Here is a 13,520-nt window from a genome sequence, read left to right on the forward strand (position 1 = left end):
CTGATCGTTAAGAACGTTTTGAAGCTGCAATGAAACTGTAATTTTGACCTTCAACCGTTTGGGCTCCATTGAAGTCCACTATATGAATAATAATTCTGGAATGTTAAAAAAACCTTAATTTCTTTTTGACTGAAGAAAGAAAGACATGAACATCTTGGATGACATGGGGGTGAGTAAATTATCAGGAAATTTTAATTTGAAAGTGAACTAATCCTATAAATTACAATCTCATGCCCATAGATTGAATTGACACAACAACAAATGCTCTCAAACCTTTTACTGTGTAAAAGAAGTCATTAAATCTATTGTACAAATAAATTTCTAAATTTCAGTGGTTTTAGCATTAGACAAGCATCTTCTAAATAGCTCCAACCAAAAGCAACAGAAATAAAGGCAACTACAAACAGATTAAGCATTATGTCCTGAATTATTGCTTTTTTTGTTTTTGTTTTCTATTGCATTATAATACTGTTTACAGGTCAAGTAGGCTGATGATATTAAGCAACAGCTAAACGTGATATCTATGAATTGCACAAACCCTGTAAGACCTAAAACACAAACACACAGGAAGAAAAACACCTTAATAATATTTCGCCATATTTGAAGCTACATTGAAATAAAAGTATGAGGCACTTGATGAGATGTCCACTATCAACAACATTCTTTTGTCCAATAACAGCAAAGTGAGATTTAATCCTCCGTTCATTAGATGAGGAGGAAGTAGCAGAGGCCACAGAAGATGATGAACGCCATCACCCAGTGCAGAGAGTAGATAGAGATGATTACAAAGTCAATGTCAAATGGCCAACCCCACATGTCCCCCAAATCCAACGCATCCAGGCCAAATGCTCTGTGGGGAAACTGCCAGCGACTGGCAGGGCCTCCGTGTCTCTGAAACCCTGAAATAACAAAGAAAAGGGAAATAAGTGGCCAACCTGTAATTAAAAATCCTTAGGGCTTGAAGACATTCTTATGCAAATGACATACGACCAACCCCAAAAGATGCGAAAACGCTTCGGACAGTTGGGCAGGGGCCATTTCGAATAGTTGGTCTTCTGAAAGGTCTCATGTCTTGACCGATATACTTTTGGGAAACATGTCTTTGTAGTTTGACTGAGCTCTGAAGAAAAAAAAAAAAATGTTAGATAAAGTTGAGATGCACTGAGAGAGAAAATGGACTTTATGTGTTCCACTCACCTTCCTGAAAGAGCACATGGGATATGAGTGTCCTACAGAGAGGGCATGGTGTATTGCTTGGCCGATTCTTGGCCAGAGTTCTCAAACAGGGCTCACAGAACACATGACTGCAAGGATGGCACATGTAGGGGCTGTAATATACGTCTAAACACACGGCACATGTATATCCTTCTCTTTCCTCATCATCGCTGCCTGTTAGGTCCCACTTCATAGCCTGATAGGTAGAAATAACACAAAACATAAAAAAAAAAAAAAAAAATTACTGAAGAACCGGTAAATTGTTTTAAAAAATTTTTTTTAAAATTATTATTAAAAAAATATCTCAATGAAAAAGATGTGGCCTACTGGTTATCAAATAAATAAATCTCCAATAAAATGCCACCTGCTGCAAGAGCCATGTGCAGCTGTGAATGGCTTTTTAAGATCCTCAGGATTCTTGCAGCAGCCTATTATGTGGATTTATGCCTGTCTTAATCCACGCATGTATTATTGACATTTTGCCAGAACTCTTGTCAGTACAACAGCTCCTCGCTCAATAGCCCACATTCATTTCTTGCTTATTGGACACCTCATACATTAAACAAACTAGAGCTGTGTACCATTCAGGATAGAGGAAGGGAACAGGATGCAGAACTGTAATTCAGATGTCACGAGAAAAAAAGAAAAAAAAACGTCATCGTTATAATCCTCACACCGAGGATTATAACTATGACGTTATTGTAGCTCAAACAGTAGAGCATGGTGCTAGCAATGCCAAAGTCATGGGTGAATTCCCAACTGATGAACTGATGAAATGTATACATTAAATGCAAATGTGAATCACTTTGGATAAACATGTCTGACAAATGCATACATGTAAATATATTTATATAGTTATAATGAGAATAGGGAAGTCCACATCACAATTATAACAATAACGCCAGATGAATATAATTGAAAACACTTTCAAAACGTATTTTTTTCTCTCTCAGCCAATCGGAATCCATGTGACTTTAAAGATCTTGAGCATTATTCACAATGCAGTGTTTCTGCAGGTTTTATGAATGTAAATTTAAGACCTCTTTAAGATCAATTAAAGAAAATTTAAGGAATAAATTGAAGGAAACAACACGTCAATATGTTCTCTAAATGTAAATGTCTAGGAAGCACACAATGAGTTAGTTGTGTGTATTAGCAACACTTCAAAATTTGAAAATACAATTTCCAACAGATCTCCATTACTTTTTAATTCATAGCTCTGTTCCCAAGCACTAGAATATGGAAATAACTTTTACTGTACCTTCTGATCACACTGCAAAAGACTGATGCTCTTTTTCAGTAGTTTTGTCTTGTTTTCCACTGCAAATATCTACAAGATTCTTAAATCAAGAGACATTTACTTGAGAAGCAAAATGACGTCGTGATTTTACGATTAAAACAAGAACAAATATCCGCCAATTGTTTCAGGAAAATCAACTTAATTCAAATGAAAAAGTAATTTTTATACCCATTGACAGATATTTGTTCTTGTTTTAAGCATAAACTCAATTAATTTTGTTCAATTTCTCAGAAAACAATACTTAATTTCTTCATTTTGCATCTCAAGTAAATGTTTCTTGATTTAAGGATGTTTAGATATTTGTACTGGAAAACAAAAATACTGAGGAAGATATTCATTTTTTCAGTGCATGCAATTTCATTTTGCAGTTTAATTTAGGGCCTTATGAAATCTGTTTTATTTATTTTTTGTTTTATAGTTTTTTCTGTTTTACTTTTACTGGAATCTAAATTAAATTTTATTAATCAAAAAGCATGTCTAATTTATAGAAATCATGAAACATACAATTTAACAGCAATTTATTAAAAGTTTAACAAAAAAGTTTTAATTTATTTATTTATTTTTACCAAATTCTGTGTTTTCCATTTTCATTTTTCTGGATTTAATTTTAATGGTTTAATTAAATGTTAATAATCAAAAGCATGTCTAATAAATGTAATCAATAAAAACAACTTCATTTATTAATTTGTTTACAATAATAGAGCCCTATGATTTTTTCCCCAGAAATTCTGTTGTGTTTTTTGCTTTGTGTATTTTTCTGGTTATCAAATGAAGGCATAAAACATTAATTTAATTTATCTTTTAATCAAATGAGAATTAAATAAACGCTTTCATTTTTGTTGACAAATAAAGTGCTGCACAACAGAGGTTTACTATTAGAGGTTATTGTTACATTCTATTGTACAATAGTCATATATTTCAGTCACAATCTTCAAGTTAAACTGAATTTTTATTGTGACGAGTTGTCATAAAGACCTTTACGTTTCTCTGTGTATATGATATGATGATAGTTTTTCTCAAATTAAACAGTAAAATGCTCCTGACATGACTCTAAGAGCAGAGTATGTGTGAGGAAGACTGCGCATCTATGCCATTCATTCACACAGAGACATGCAGGATTCATATTTAAAGGGTTAGTTCACCCAAAAATAAAAATTCTGTCATCATATACTCACCCTCATGTCATTCCAAACCCGTAAGACTTTTGTTCATCTTCGGAACACAAATAAAGATACTTTAATTAAGTCTGAGAGATATCTGTCCCTCCATTGACAGTCCATGCAACTACCACTTTGTGGCTTCAAAAAGTTCATAAAGAAATCATAAAACTAATCCATATGAATCAAGCAGAGTAGTCCATATTTTCTGAAGAGACTTGATCGCTTTATATGATGAACGAAAGTCTTACAGGCTTGGAACAACATGAGGGTGACCAAATGATGACAGAATTTTTATTTTGGGGTGGGAACTATCCCTTTTTGTGTACTGACCTAGTTTTGATTTATTAATCCAAAATTTGACAAATTCCATGACATTTCATTCAATTTAATTCTGCGATTCTGTCCACATTTTCCACGTAGCAGAAATCATAGGGCCCTAATTTAATGCCATGATATTTAATTTAAGACTTTCTGCTCCTGTTTACAACATTTTAAGGCCTTAAATTGTGAAAGGTCAAATATAGACTTTCTAAGACCCGCAGAAACCCTGTAATGAATTATTTTTCAAAATCAATTTATGTTTTGTCGCAAAACTTGTTTTGGATGATGAAATATTTGTATGACAGACTGTATTGAATTTCTTTAAATGCAATTTAAAAAATTCCAATTCAATATCCTGTGGGGAAGCCATATTGATTCAAACGCATTTAACAAGGCCAATTCTTAAATTCTGAATATTGCCCAGCCTTGCTAGATAGTAGTTAAATTGACAAATAGGAACAAATCATGTTAGATTTTGGTGCCATCCATGATTTTAAAACATCTCACCAGATCTTTTGCCTCCTGCTGTCTCTGAATCCAGCGTTCCTTCTTCCTCTGCTTCCTTCTTAGGCTTTTCAGGCGGTTTTTCTCTCTCTTGAAGAGCTTTGGCTCTACATTGGGTAAGATGTTTCTGGGTGGCTCCTCCATCAGTCTGATGTCCTCGGGATCCACTGCTCTGTCCAGAGAAGTTCTACTCCGGGAAGCAGAACCCACATGCCGTTCCTCTACGGTCTCCTGATAATCATACAGCTGTAGTGGCAATTCAGAAGTTGAAGAAACATCTGTGACTCTCTCGACATTCTCAAGAATCTGTGGTTCTTCACTTGACTCAACCTCAAATTCAGTTTCAGCAGAGACTACTTGAGATACAGGACAGGAGAAGTTGAGAGTTGAGGAAGGAGAGAGCGCTGAGCTTATTGTCTGAGGGAGAGACTCCACCTCATTTTTCCTCCTTCTAGTATGTTCTCTAGTCCTTCCTGGTCTTGCCAAAAGAACTAGAGGTTTTAGATCCTCATCAACACGACTTTTACTGAGATGTACAGTTGTATCATGTCCACAGGTGCATTTGGAGCAATTTACAAAATTAAAGCCTCCCAAGCGAGCTCCACAGTACTGGCAGTTTAATTTCCCAACAGTCCAATTGACCTGTGAGAAGGGTACATTTGATCAGAATAAATCATTCCTTTTAAAGATGATCATTGTTGCATAAATTAAAAACAAATACATGTAAATGTACCTGACCAACACTTGACAAAATCCAATCTGGCAAAGATTCAACATTTAAATGCCACACACTGCATGCGGCTGCAGCTTCACTTGATGTTACCACCTGTAACAACAATATATATCAATGCCACTTACAAATATATGTTACCAATGACCATTATTGTTTTTTTTTTCTTTAACCATTCCATTAGTGCTTTGGAGCAACCATAAGTTATAATATAAAGCATTTACCTCTTTTTAAAAACAGATTATGAGTTTTAGATCACAATTGACCCACCTTAAGAAGGCTGGTTGAGTCTATTAGACATCTGCGGCACTTTCTGCAGCGAAGGTTTGTTGAATCTTCTGATTTATCCTGTTCTTCATTCTGTTTGAAATGTGAAGTAGAAAATTATCTTTTATCCCTATACAAATCCTGAGGTAGATGAGTACCACATACAACACAATGCATGCAAAAAGTTGATTGTTGTTATGTAATATCCTTGGTTGTCATCAATGTATAACATGCCTTTTTTTTCCACATTAGAAAACTTTTGCTTGACCATAAAATAGGCCAATACAATCTCGTTGCCACAAACAACACCAAAATTAGTACAGCGAAATTATATTTGCTGTATTTAGTATCTAACCTGCCAAAAAAATTCACGTGCAGTTTGTATACAGAATGTAAACAGTGTAGTTTTCTCAATAAAGAATAGACAGCGATAGTTCCTGTACTGGCCGGTGTTTTCTAATCATTATTATACAAATACTTTCTGTTCGCCTATTTTAAACATTTGGTTCAAGTACGTATAAAAACATGCCATACCACGAGAGAGGTAGCCATTTTCTTCGATGGGATTTTTGAAGACTACCTCAAGTTGTTTGGCTAAAAGGCTAAAAACAACAGACTGGCGCTGTAATGTTCCGAGTACAACTCCCTTCACTACGGACGCCGCAGAGGGACAAATCGTCTCGGAACAGACATACATACTTGTACGTCTACACGGTAATTATTTTATTTCTCATTCATAATCATTCACTTATTTATTCAAACATTCAAAATCCCCCAACCTAAAGCACACGAATGCACAGATAATGCAGAGTAAACTTTTACCAACACAGAAAATTAGTGAGCATGATTTATTCAGGTCTGTAGCGCCACGCTGCTCAATACGTGTTTTCAAAGAATACAGGTGCATCTCAATAAATTAGAATATCATGAAAAAGTTTTTTTTTTCTTTTTCTGTAATTTAATTCAAAAAGTAAAACTTAAATATATTCTAGATTTATTAGACATAAAGTAAAATATTTCCAGACTTTTTTGTTTTCATTTTGATGATTACAGCTTGCTGCTCATCAAAATAAAAAAATCTGTATCTCAAATTATTAGAATATTTAATTTCAAGTTCTATTAAATTACCATTCTCAGGGTATACAGTAATCCCAACAGCAGTCATGGGGAAGTCTGCTGACTTGACAGTTGTCCAGAAGACGATCATCAAGACCCTCTACAATGAGGGTAAGCCACAGAGGGTCATTGCTGAAAGAGCTGTTCGCAGAGTGATGTGCCAAAGCATATTCATGGAAAGTTGACTGGAAGGAAAAAGTGTGGTAGGAAAAGGTGTACAAGTGAAAGGAATGACCGCAGGCTTGAGAAGATTGTCAGGCAAAGCTGATTTAAGAACTTAGGAGAGCTTCAAAAGGAGTGGACTGAAGCTGGAGTCAGTGCATCAAGAGCCACCACACACAGACGTCTTCAGGAAATGGGCTACAACTGTCACATTCCACGCACCAAGCCACTTCTGAACCAAAGACAACGTCAGAAGTGTCTTACCTGGGCTAAGGAGAAAAAGAACTGGACTGTTGCTCTTTTCAGATTAAAGTAAATTTTGCATTTCATTTGGAAATCAAGGTCCCAGAGTCTGGAGGAAGAGTGGAGAGGCACAGAAACCATGTTGCTTGAAGTCCAGTGTGAAGTTTCCACAGTCAGTGATGATTTGGGCTGCCATGTCATCTGCTGGTGTTGGTCCACTGTGTTTTCTGAAGTCCACAGTCAACGCAGCCATCCACCAGGAAATTTTAGAGCACTTCATGCTTCCTTCTGCTGACAAGCTTTATGGAGATGCTGATTTCATTTTCCAGCAGGATTTGGCACCTGCCCACACTGCCAAAGGTACCAAAAGCTGGTTCAATGATGGTGTTACTGTGCTTGATTGGCCAGCAAACTCGCCTGACCTGAACCCCACAGAGAATCTATGGGGCATTGTCAAGAGGAATATGAGAGACACCAGACCCAACAATGCAGATGACCTGAAGGCCGCTATCAAAGCAACCTGGGCTTCCATTACACATGAGCAGTGCCATAAGCTGATTCCCTCCATGCCACGCCACATTGATGCAGTAATTCATGCAAAAGGAGGCCCAACCAAGTATTGAGTGCATAGAAATGAACATACTTTTCAGAAGCCTGACATTTCTGTTTAAAATATCCCTTTTTTATTGGTCTTATGAAGTATTTTAATTTATTGAGATAGTGAATTGGTGGGTTTTTGTTAAATGTGAGCCAAAATCATCACAATTAAAAGAACCAAAGACTTAAAGTACTTCAGTCTGTGTGCACTGAATTTATTTAATACACGATTTGAGTTGAATAAATGAACTTTTCCACGACATTCTAATTTATTGGGATGCACCTGTATACTTTCAAGACCCCAAATTTAGTTTTGACTTTCTTTGCGGGTGTTCAGTCCTGAATCATGGGGTCAAACCATGAGGGGGGCTGGAAGAATGAGAGGTGTTTGGGCCAAAACGTTCAGTTTTCTCAGCAGCAGACGCGCTACAGCAGGTGGCAGCAGCAGCAATACATTTTTCATCTCGACGGGTGTCGAGGACTGCTGTGGAGTTACAGTCAGTATCTCAAGAAAAAAAGTTCATTTCTGAAGAATAAGTTCAATCCTTTAAAATGTCAGGGAAATTAACCCCTTTCTAGCACGTTTTATTAAAGCCATCACCTGTTGGCATTGCTTCAGTAGTTTGTTTTCACAAATCAGGTATGGTGAGGATGGACGGATCTCACTGGAAGAAATTCTGGAAAAACACATATTGTATGTCGAGCCCACCCGATACACCTGCGTAGGTAACTGACGTCTGGACCACAGCTGATATAAATGGAGCCGCGTCGTCACAAGTCGTCAGTAATAATGTTGATGGTTGGCATCGCCTTCAAGTGTGTGAGCTCCTCTGAATGGAGTAGTGCTGTTTACTGAAGCTTCTGCGAATTATATGCTCTACACGACATGGAAGAAAACAACGCCACGTCCTTTTCATTTCAGAACGACAGTGGTTTAGATCAACAAATCGACAATGTGACTTTACCTGTGAAGGTTCCTCTAAGTTATCAGATCTCCACGTCTTTGCTGATCGGCGCGCTCATTCTATGTTCCATATTTGGAAACGCATGTGTTGTGGCGGCTATTGCTTTGGAAAGATCCCTGCAAAATGTTGCAAACTACCTGATCGGATCACTTGCCGTGACGGACCTCATGGTGTCGGTGCTTGTGTTGCCCATGGCGGCTCTTTATCAAGTTTTAGACAAGTGGACACTTGGACAGGTAACTTGTGATATTTTTATTTCTTTAGACATTTTATGTTGCACATCTTCCATTCTGCACCTGTGCGCTATAGCTTTGGATAGATACTGGGCGATCACCGACCCGATAGACTACATGAAGAAAAGGACATTAAAACGTGCCGCTCTTTTAATCACCGTTACCTGGTTTGTCGGCTTTTCGATTTCAATTCCACCCATGTTGATCATGAAATCTCAGCCCAAGAGTAAAGCAGAAGACATGGCCAATCCTGAAGCTTGCATGATCAGCCACGACCCTTGGTACACTATTTATTCCACCTTTTGCGCTTTTTACATCCCTCTGATTCTCATGCTGGTCTTGTATGGGCGCATATTCAAAGCGGCAAGATTTCGCATTCGCAAAACCGTTCGAAAACCAGAGAAAAAGAGGGTGAAATGTTTGACTGTGTCACCTGCGCTCTTTAAGCGCGCGAACGGAGAGTTGGGCAAAAACTGGAAAAGCGCAGTCGAACCCAAGCCCGCCGCGTGCGTAAACGGCGCAATTAAGCACGCGGAGGACGGCGAGTCTCTGGAGATCATCGAGGTTCACAGCAATTCCAAAAACAACCTGCCTCTGCCCAACACGCCGAACTGTGTCCCTCTGTTCGAGAACAAACACGAGAAGAACACCGAGGCGAAGAGGAAGCTCGCCTTGGCGCGCGAGCGCAAGACAGTGAAGACTCTTGGCATTATAATGGGCACTTTCATTCTGTGTTGGCTGCCATTCTTCATCAAAGCGCTCGTGATGCCTTTTTGTCCATCTTGTGATATGCCTTTGTGGCTCATAGACGTTATTAATTGGCTCGGGTATTCCAACTCACTCTTGAATCCCATAATTTACGCATACTTCAATAAAGACTTTCAGAGCGCGTTCAAGAAAATCATTAAATGCCATTTCTGCAGACCATAAGCATCCTGCATTTTCAGTTAGAAAACGCGTTTAACCAGTATTGATTGCTCAGAAAAAGAATGGTGTATTTTAACAGCACTGAAAACTTCCTTTTTAGTACCAGTATACATATAAATTATTTACTCTGATTTTATATATCAGACGTATATTCTATAATTATGATATCAGGTTACATAATGTGTACTGAAAATGTTTATTTCATGTCAATGACAAACACAGATCATGCCCATGATGTGAAAATAAAGAAGTCTTATGTGTTTTTGTGCTTGTTTTTTGAATGTAAATAATAGTATGCTCAAACCAAATATCATATAGGCTACTAATGTTTTTGTGAATGAGATCACATGATAATATGCTGTGCAATGCTCAAAATGACTGAATTAAATAATTTAAAAAATAAATATTTGTATGGATGAATATTATATTTTAACAATGGCTAACATATTAAATCAGTAATAGCAAGAAAAAAAAAAAAAAACATAAAACCCTCGCTTTTAACATTTGATATGTACATATTAACATGTTCAATGATTTGGATGGAGAGAGGCATATGCATATCTATCTATTTATATGAATATATATATATATATATATATATATATATATATATATATATATATATATATATATATATATATATAATGATTTAATGAATATAAACCTAAATGTTTTTTTTCCATTGTGTCTGAGGGCACACGACAGCATTTCACAAATCAAGGATTTCAACAAGATAATTGCAGAAGGTGTCCTATGCTGACACTTACTCAAAGTGCATTATTAATATATGCTACTTTGACAGCTGTTTTTTTTCTCTCTTTAGAGACAGGTATTGATGTGTCACTCTCAGACCATCATTTAAAAGCATCTTTATACTTTTCCTCTTTGCCATGCAGACACTTTAAATCCCATTAATCCTGACTTGCACTTTCATCACCTTTGGAACAGAGTGTAAACCTTGTGTGAAACAATGGATACAAAGAAGCGACAGAGTGGCCAAAAGATCCTCTTAACAAATCCCTTCATAAAAGAATGTTTTCACAACAAGATGCTCCACCGCACATATCTCTTTTGATGACAGGAATCTCAAGGCTTTTATATGATCAGGAATGTGCCAGTGCAAATTGTGCCAATGAATTATATTAACAGGTCCCCAGCTGCCGCTGTTTATGTCAACAAATGAATTCTTGTTGAAACAAAATTGTCAGTTTTTTTTAATCAGTGCTGAAAATGTGATTTGTGCTTCATACACTAAAATCATTTGTGTCCCATTAAAGCAACCAATCTACTGGGCAATTTTTTTTTTTTTTTTGGAGGATTGCAGTAGGATCAAAGTCTCAAAAGTTGCTCAACAGCCCTGCCATCCAGTTTGAATCACTAAAAGCCACTCAACAGAGCAGACACAGTGATGCTGGTCACCATAGCGACACTCAGATGTTTCAAACTCTGGGTCTGAGGTGCAATTATCTGATCAAAGGCCTAGGACAATACACAGAGCCCACGTGCACACCCACAGCTGGCATGATTTAGCGACCTGAGGATCCACAGCTATTTATTACCAATGAGAAACCTCTAGAACCCTGTAGAGAAACATTGCTGATCGCTCAACAAACATTGTGGAGGTCCGTGATTGTCTATTTCGAGTTAGAGCTGTGGCAGAACAGCTTGAGAGCTTACTACAGTACAAATAGTTTGAAATTGCATAACAAATAAACTTTTTTAAGCCATTACTATATCTGTCAAGCTCTAAAAGGGACAAAAATTGTACAAAAAATGCTATATTCCAAAGTTTTGTGTCAGTGAATATGTTGAGTGGTAATCAGTGAATACTGGATATTTCTTAGTTTTTACCTGGGTTCAGCCAAGACAATAGTTGAAAATATAATGTCAGCAACTGTAGTTGTTAATTAAAGAAATGAAAACAGTTATTGAAAAAAGTGACACTTCATATGACATTTCATAATCAGGCTTTCAATAAGCTCTGTCTGAGAAACATTAATTCTGAATATTTCTCAGTCTTTCAACCAAGAATAATCAGAGGCAGATGCACCGTCAAAAGAAGCGATTCTGTCTGAAAGTCCAATGTAATCCAGCCAGCTGAACGCTGATTCTCGAGTGGCCGTTCTTCACAGTGGGCAAGATACAAAGGTTTAAACTCAAGAACACAGCTCAACCGTACGTAATTCCCTGGAGAATTGGTACAGCCCCACAAAAAAAAAAAAAAAACCATCCTTCATGAGTGTTGTGCACGCTAGCAACAAACAAACCAAAAATAAAATGACAAAAAATACAATGTTCTGTGGTTCACAAGTAGCTCGAGTGTATACGTCAATGAAAGCTTTCCCAGAGGTGGCAGGTGCTATAGTGTTCAACTTCAGTCAAAGGACATATGAATGGTAATATTTCCAAACCATTTCATTCAAAATCAGCACAGAACAAAAAGTCCATACTACATATGGAAAACAAAACCTTTTCTGACAGTCAGTGTTCCACAAAATTGCAACTCGTTGTTCTTTTTCATTTTAGCTTTGGGCTTTTTGCCATTTTTAATGAAAGAGACAGTTGAGAGAAGACAGGAAATTAAGGCGAGGGAAACTGGAATGACACTAAATTGAAGTCATGTCTCCTGCATACGGAGCCACTGTTTTTTTTTTTCTTTTCGTTTTGCGTCTGGAGCATTAACTACATGGCCATGGCTCTGATAATGCACTTTATTTTCACTATACTAAAAAAGATTATGTTATCAATTTGGCATGTTTTAAATGACAAACATGCAGCCTGGTGTAAAATCACAGACACTCACATACACACATGCATATAAAATATTTGCAAGGATGGAACAGATTCTTGCTTGTTTCATAAATAAGAATTACCTCAATATTCAAAGTCAATCCAGAACAACATTAATTTTACAGACTCTTAGTTGATGTGATATCCATAAAAAAGTCTCAGTGTCGAAAAATATATTGCTTTTTTTCGACAAACATCCAAACTCTTCAAGTGACAAATTTCTTTTGCTTAATGAGATGTAAAAACATTAAATCCCATTTTAGAGGAATATTCTGATCTGTGATGCTTTGCAGTTTAAAAGCAAAAAGATTTCAGCAGTGATAGTATCATTCCAAGGAGAGCAAAAAGGACAGCTTTCTTTCATCATAAGCCCTTTCACACAGCAATCCCGGTAAATTACCGTAAAATTACCGGAATGAATTTACAGGTAAATACACAAATATGTTCACACAAGCAACGGCGTTCTGGTTTTTTACCAATAAGATATCATTCACACATGAGCAGCAAAATACCAGTAAATTCTGTGATGTCAGTCATCGGAAATGCTATATACACAGCAGCAATTAAACAGGAAGAATATTTCAAACATCTGACCAGCAAGTGCTTTGAGCATCAATACATTAACCGTGACTCAATAATTCAGCCATATTTTATTCACAGTCATTGATCTGAATACATTAAATGTAATGGAAAATGTGATTTAGACCAGTTATATTCAAGTTTGATTTCACTTTAATGATTTCATCTACTGAGTGAAATATAAAATCCATGGCAAGTTTTCAGTTCATAAAAAGGTCGTGAACTTTTGCTCCACAATTATCATATTCCTTCTGCATCTATTTTACAATGCTAAATTATACATTATCAGAAAGGGAAACGGTAGAGAGTCATCAATTATTCAGAGATACTTTGTGGCCTTAGAATGTTTGTACATGAACAATATATGGATTTCAGAGAGGACAAAGACACAGATGCAGTGATTTACACAAC

At 36.7% G+C, this 13,520-nt stretch overlaps 2 protein-coding genes across 2 annotated transcripts; one reads left to right on the forward strand and one right to left on the reverse strand.

The window, feature by feature from the left end:
* Positions 1 to 262: 262 nt before the first annotated feature.
* On the reverse strand, positions 263 to 6,183 carry rnf180b (ring finger protein 180b). The gene is made up of 7 exons (XM_048166887.1): positions 6,032 to 6,183; positions 5,501 to 5,590; positions 5,234 to 5,326; positions 4,504 to 5,142; positions 1,198 to 1,411; positions 995 to 1,120; positions 263 to 899 (listed from the first exon to the last, which is right to left on the reverse strand). Exons 1-7 carry the CDS (start codon positions 6,047 to 6,049, stop codon positions 706 to 708), a joined length of 1,374 nt encoding a protein of 457 aa, XP_048022844.1. The 5' UTR covers positions 6,050 to 6,183; the 3' UTR covers positions 263 to 705.
* Positions 6,184 to 7,906: 1,723 nt separating this feature from the next.
* Positions 7,907 to 10,115, forward strand: htr1ab (5-hydroxytryptamine (serotonin) receptor 1A b). The gene has a single exon (XM_048166293.1). The coding sequence runs from the start codon at positions 8,502 to 8,504 to the stop codon at positions 9,741 to 9,743; it is 1,242 nt and encodes a 413-aa protein (XP_048022250.1). The 5' UTR covers positions 7,907 to 8,501; the 3' UTR covers positions 9,744 to 10,115.
* The last annotated feature ends 3,405 nt before the right edge of the window (positions 10,116 to 13,520 follow it).

Source organism: Megalobrama amblycephala, linkage group LG18 (assembly GCF_018812025.1).
Source record: "Megalobrama amblycephala isolate DHTTF-2021 linkage group LG18, ASM1881202v1, whole genome shotgun sequence".
In the NCBI taxonomy this organism is placed as follows: domain Eukaryota; kingdom Metazoa; phylum Chordata; class Actinopteri; order Cypriniformes; family Xenocyprididae; genus Megalobrama; species Megalobrama amblycephala.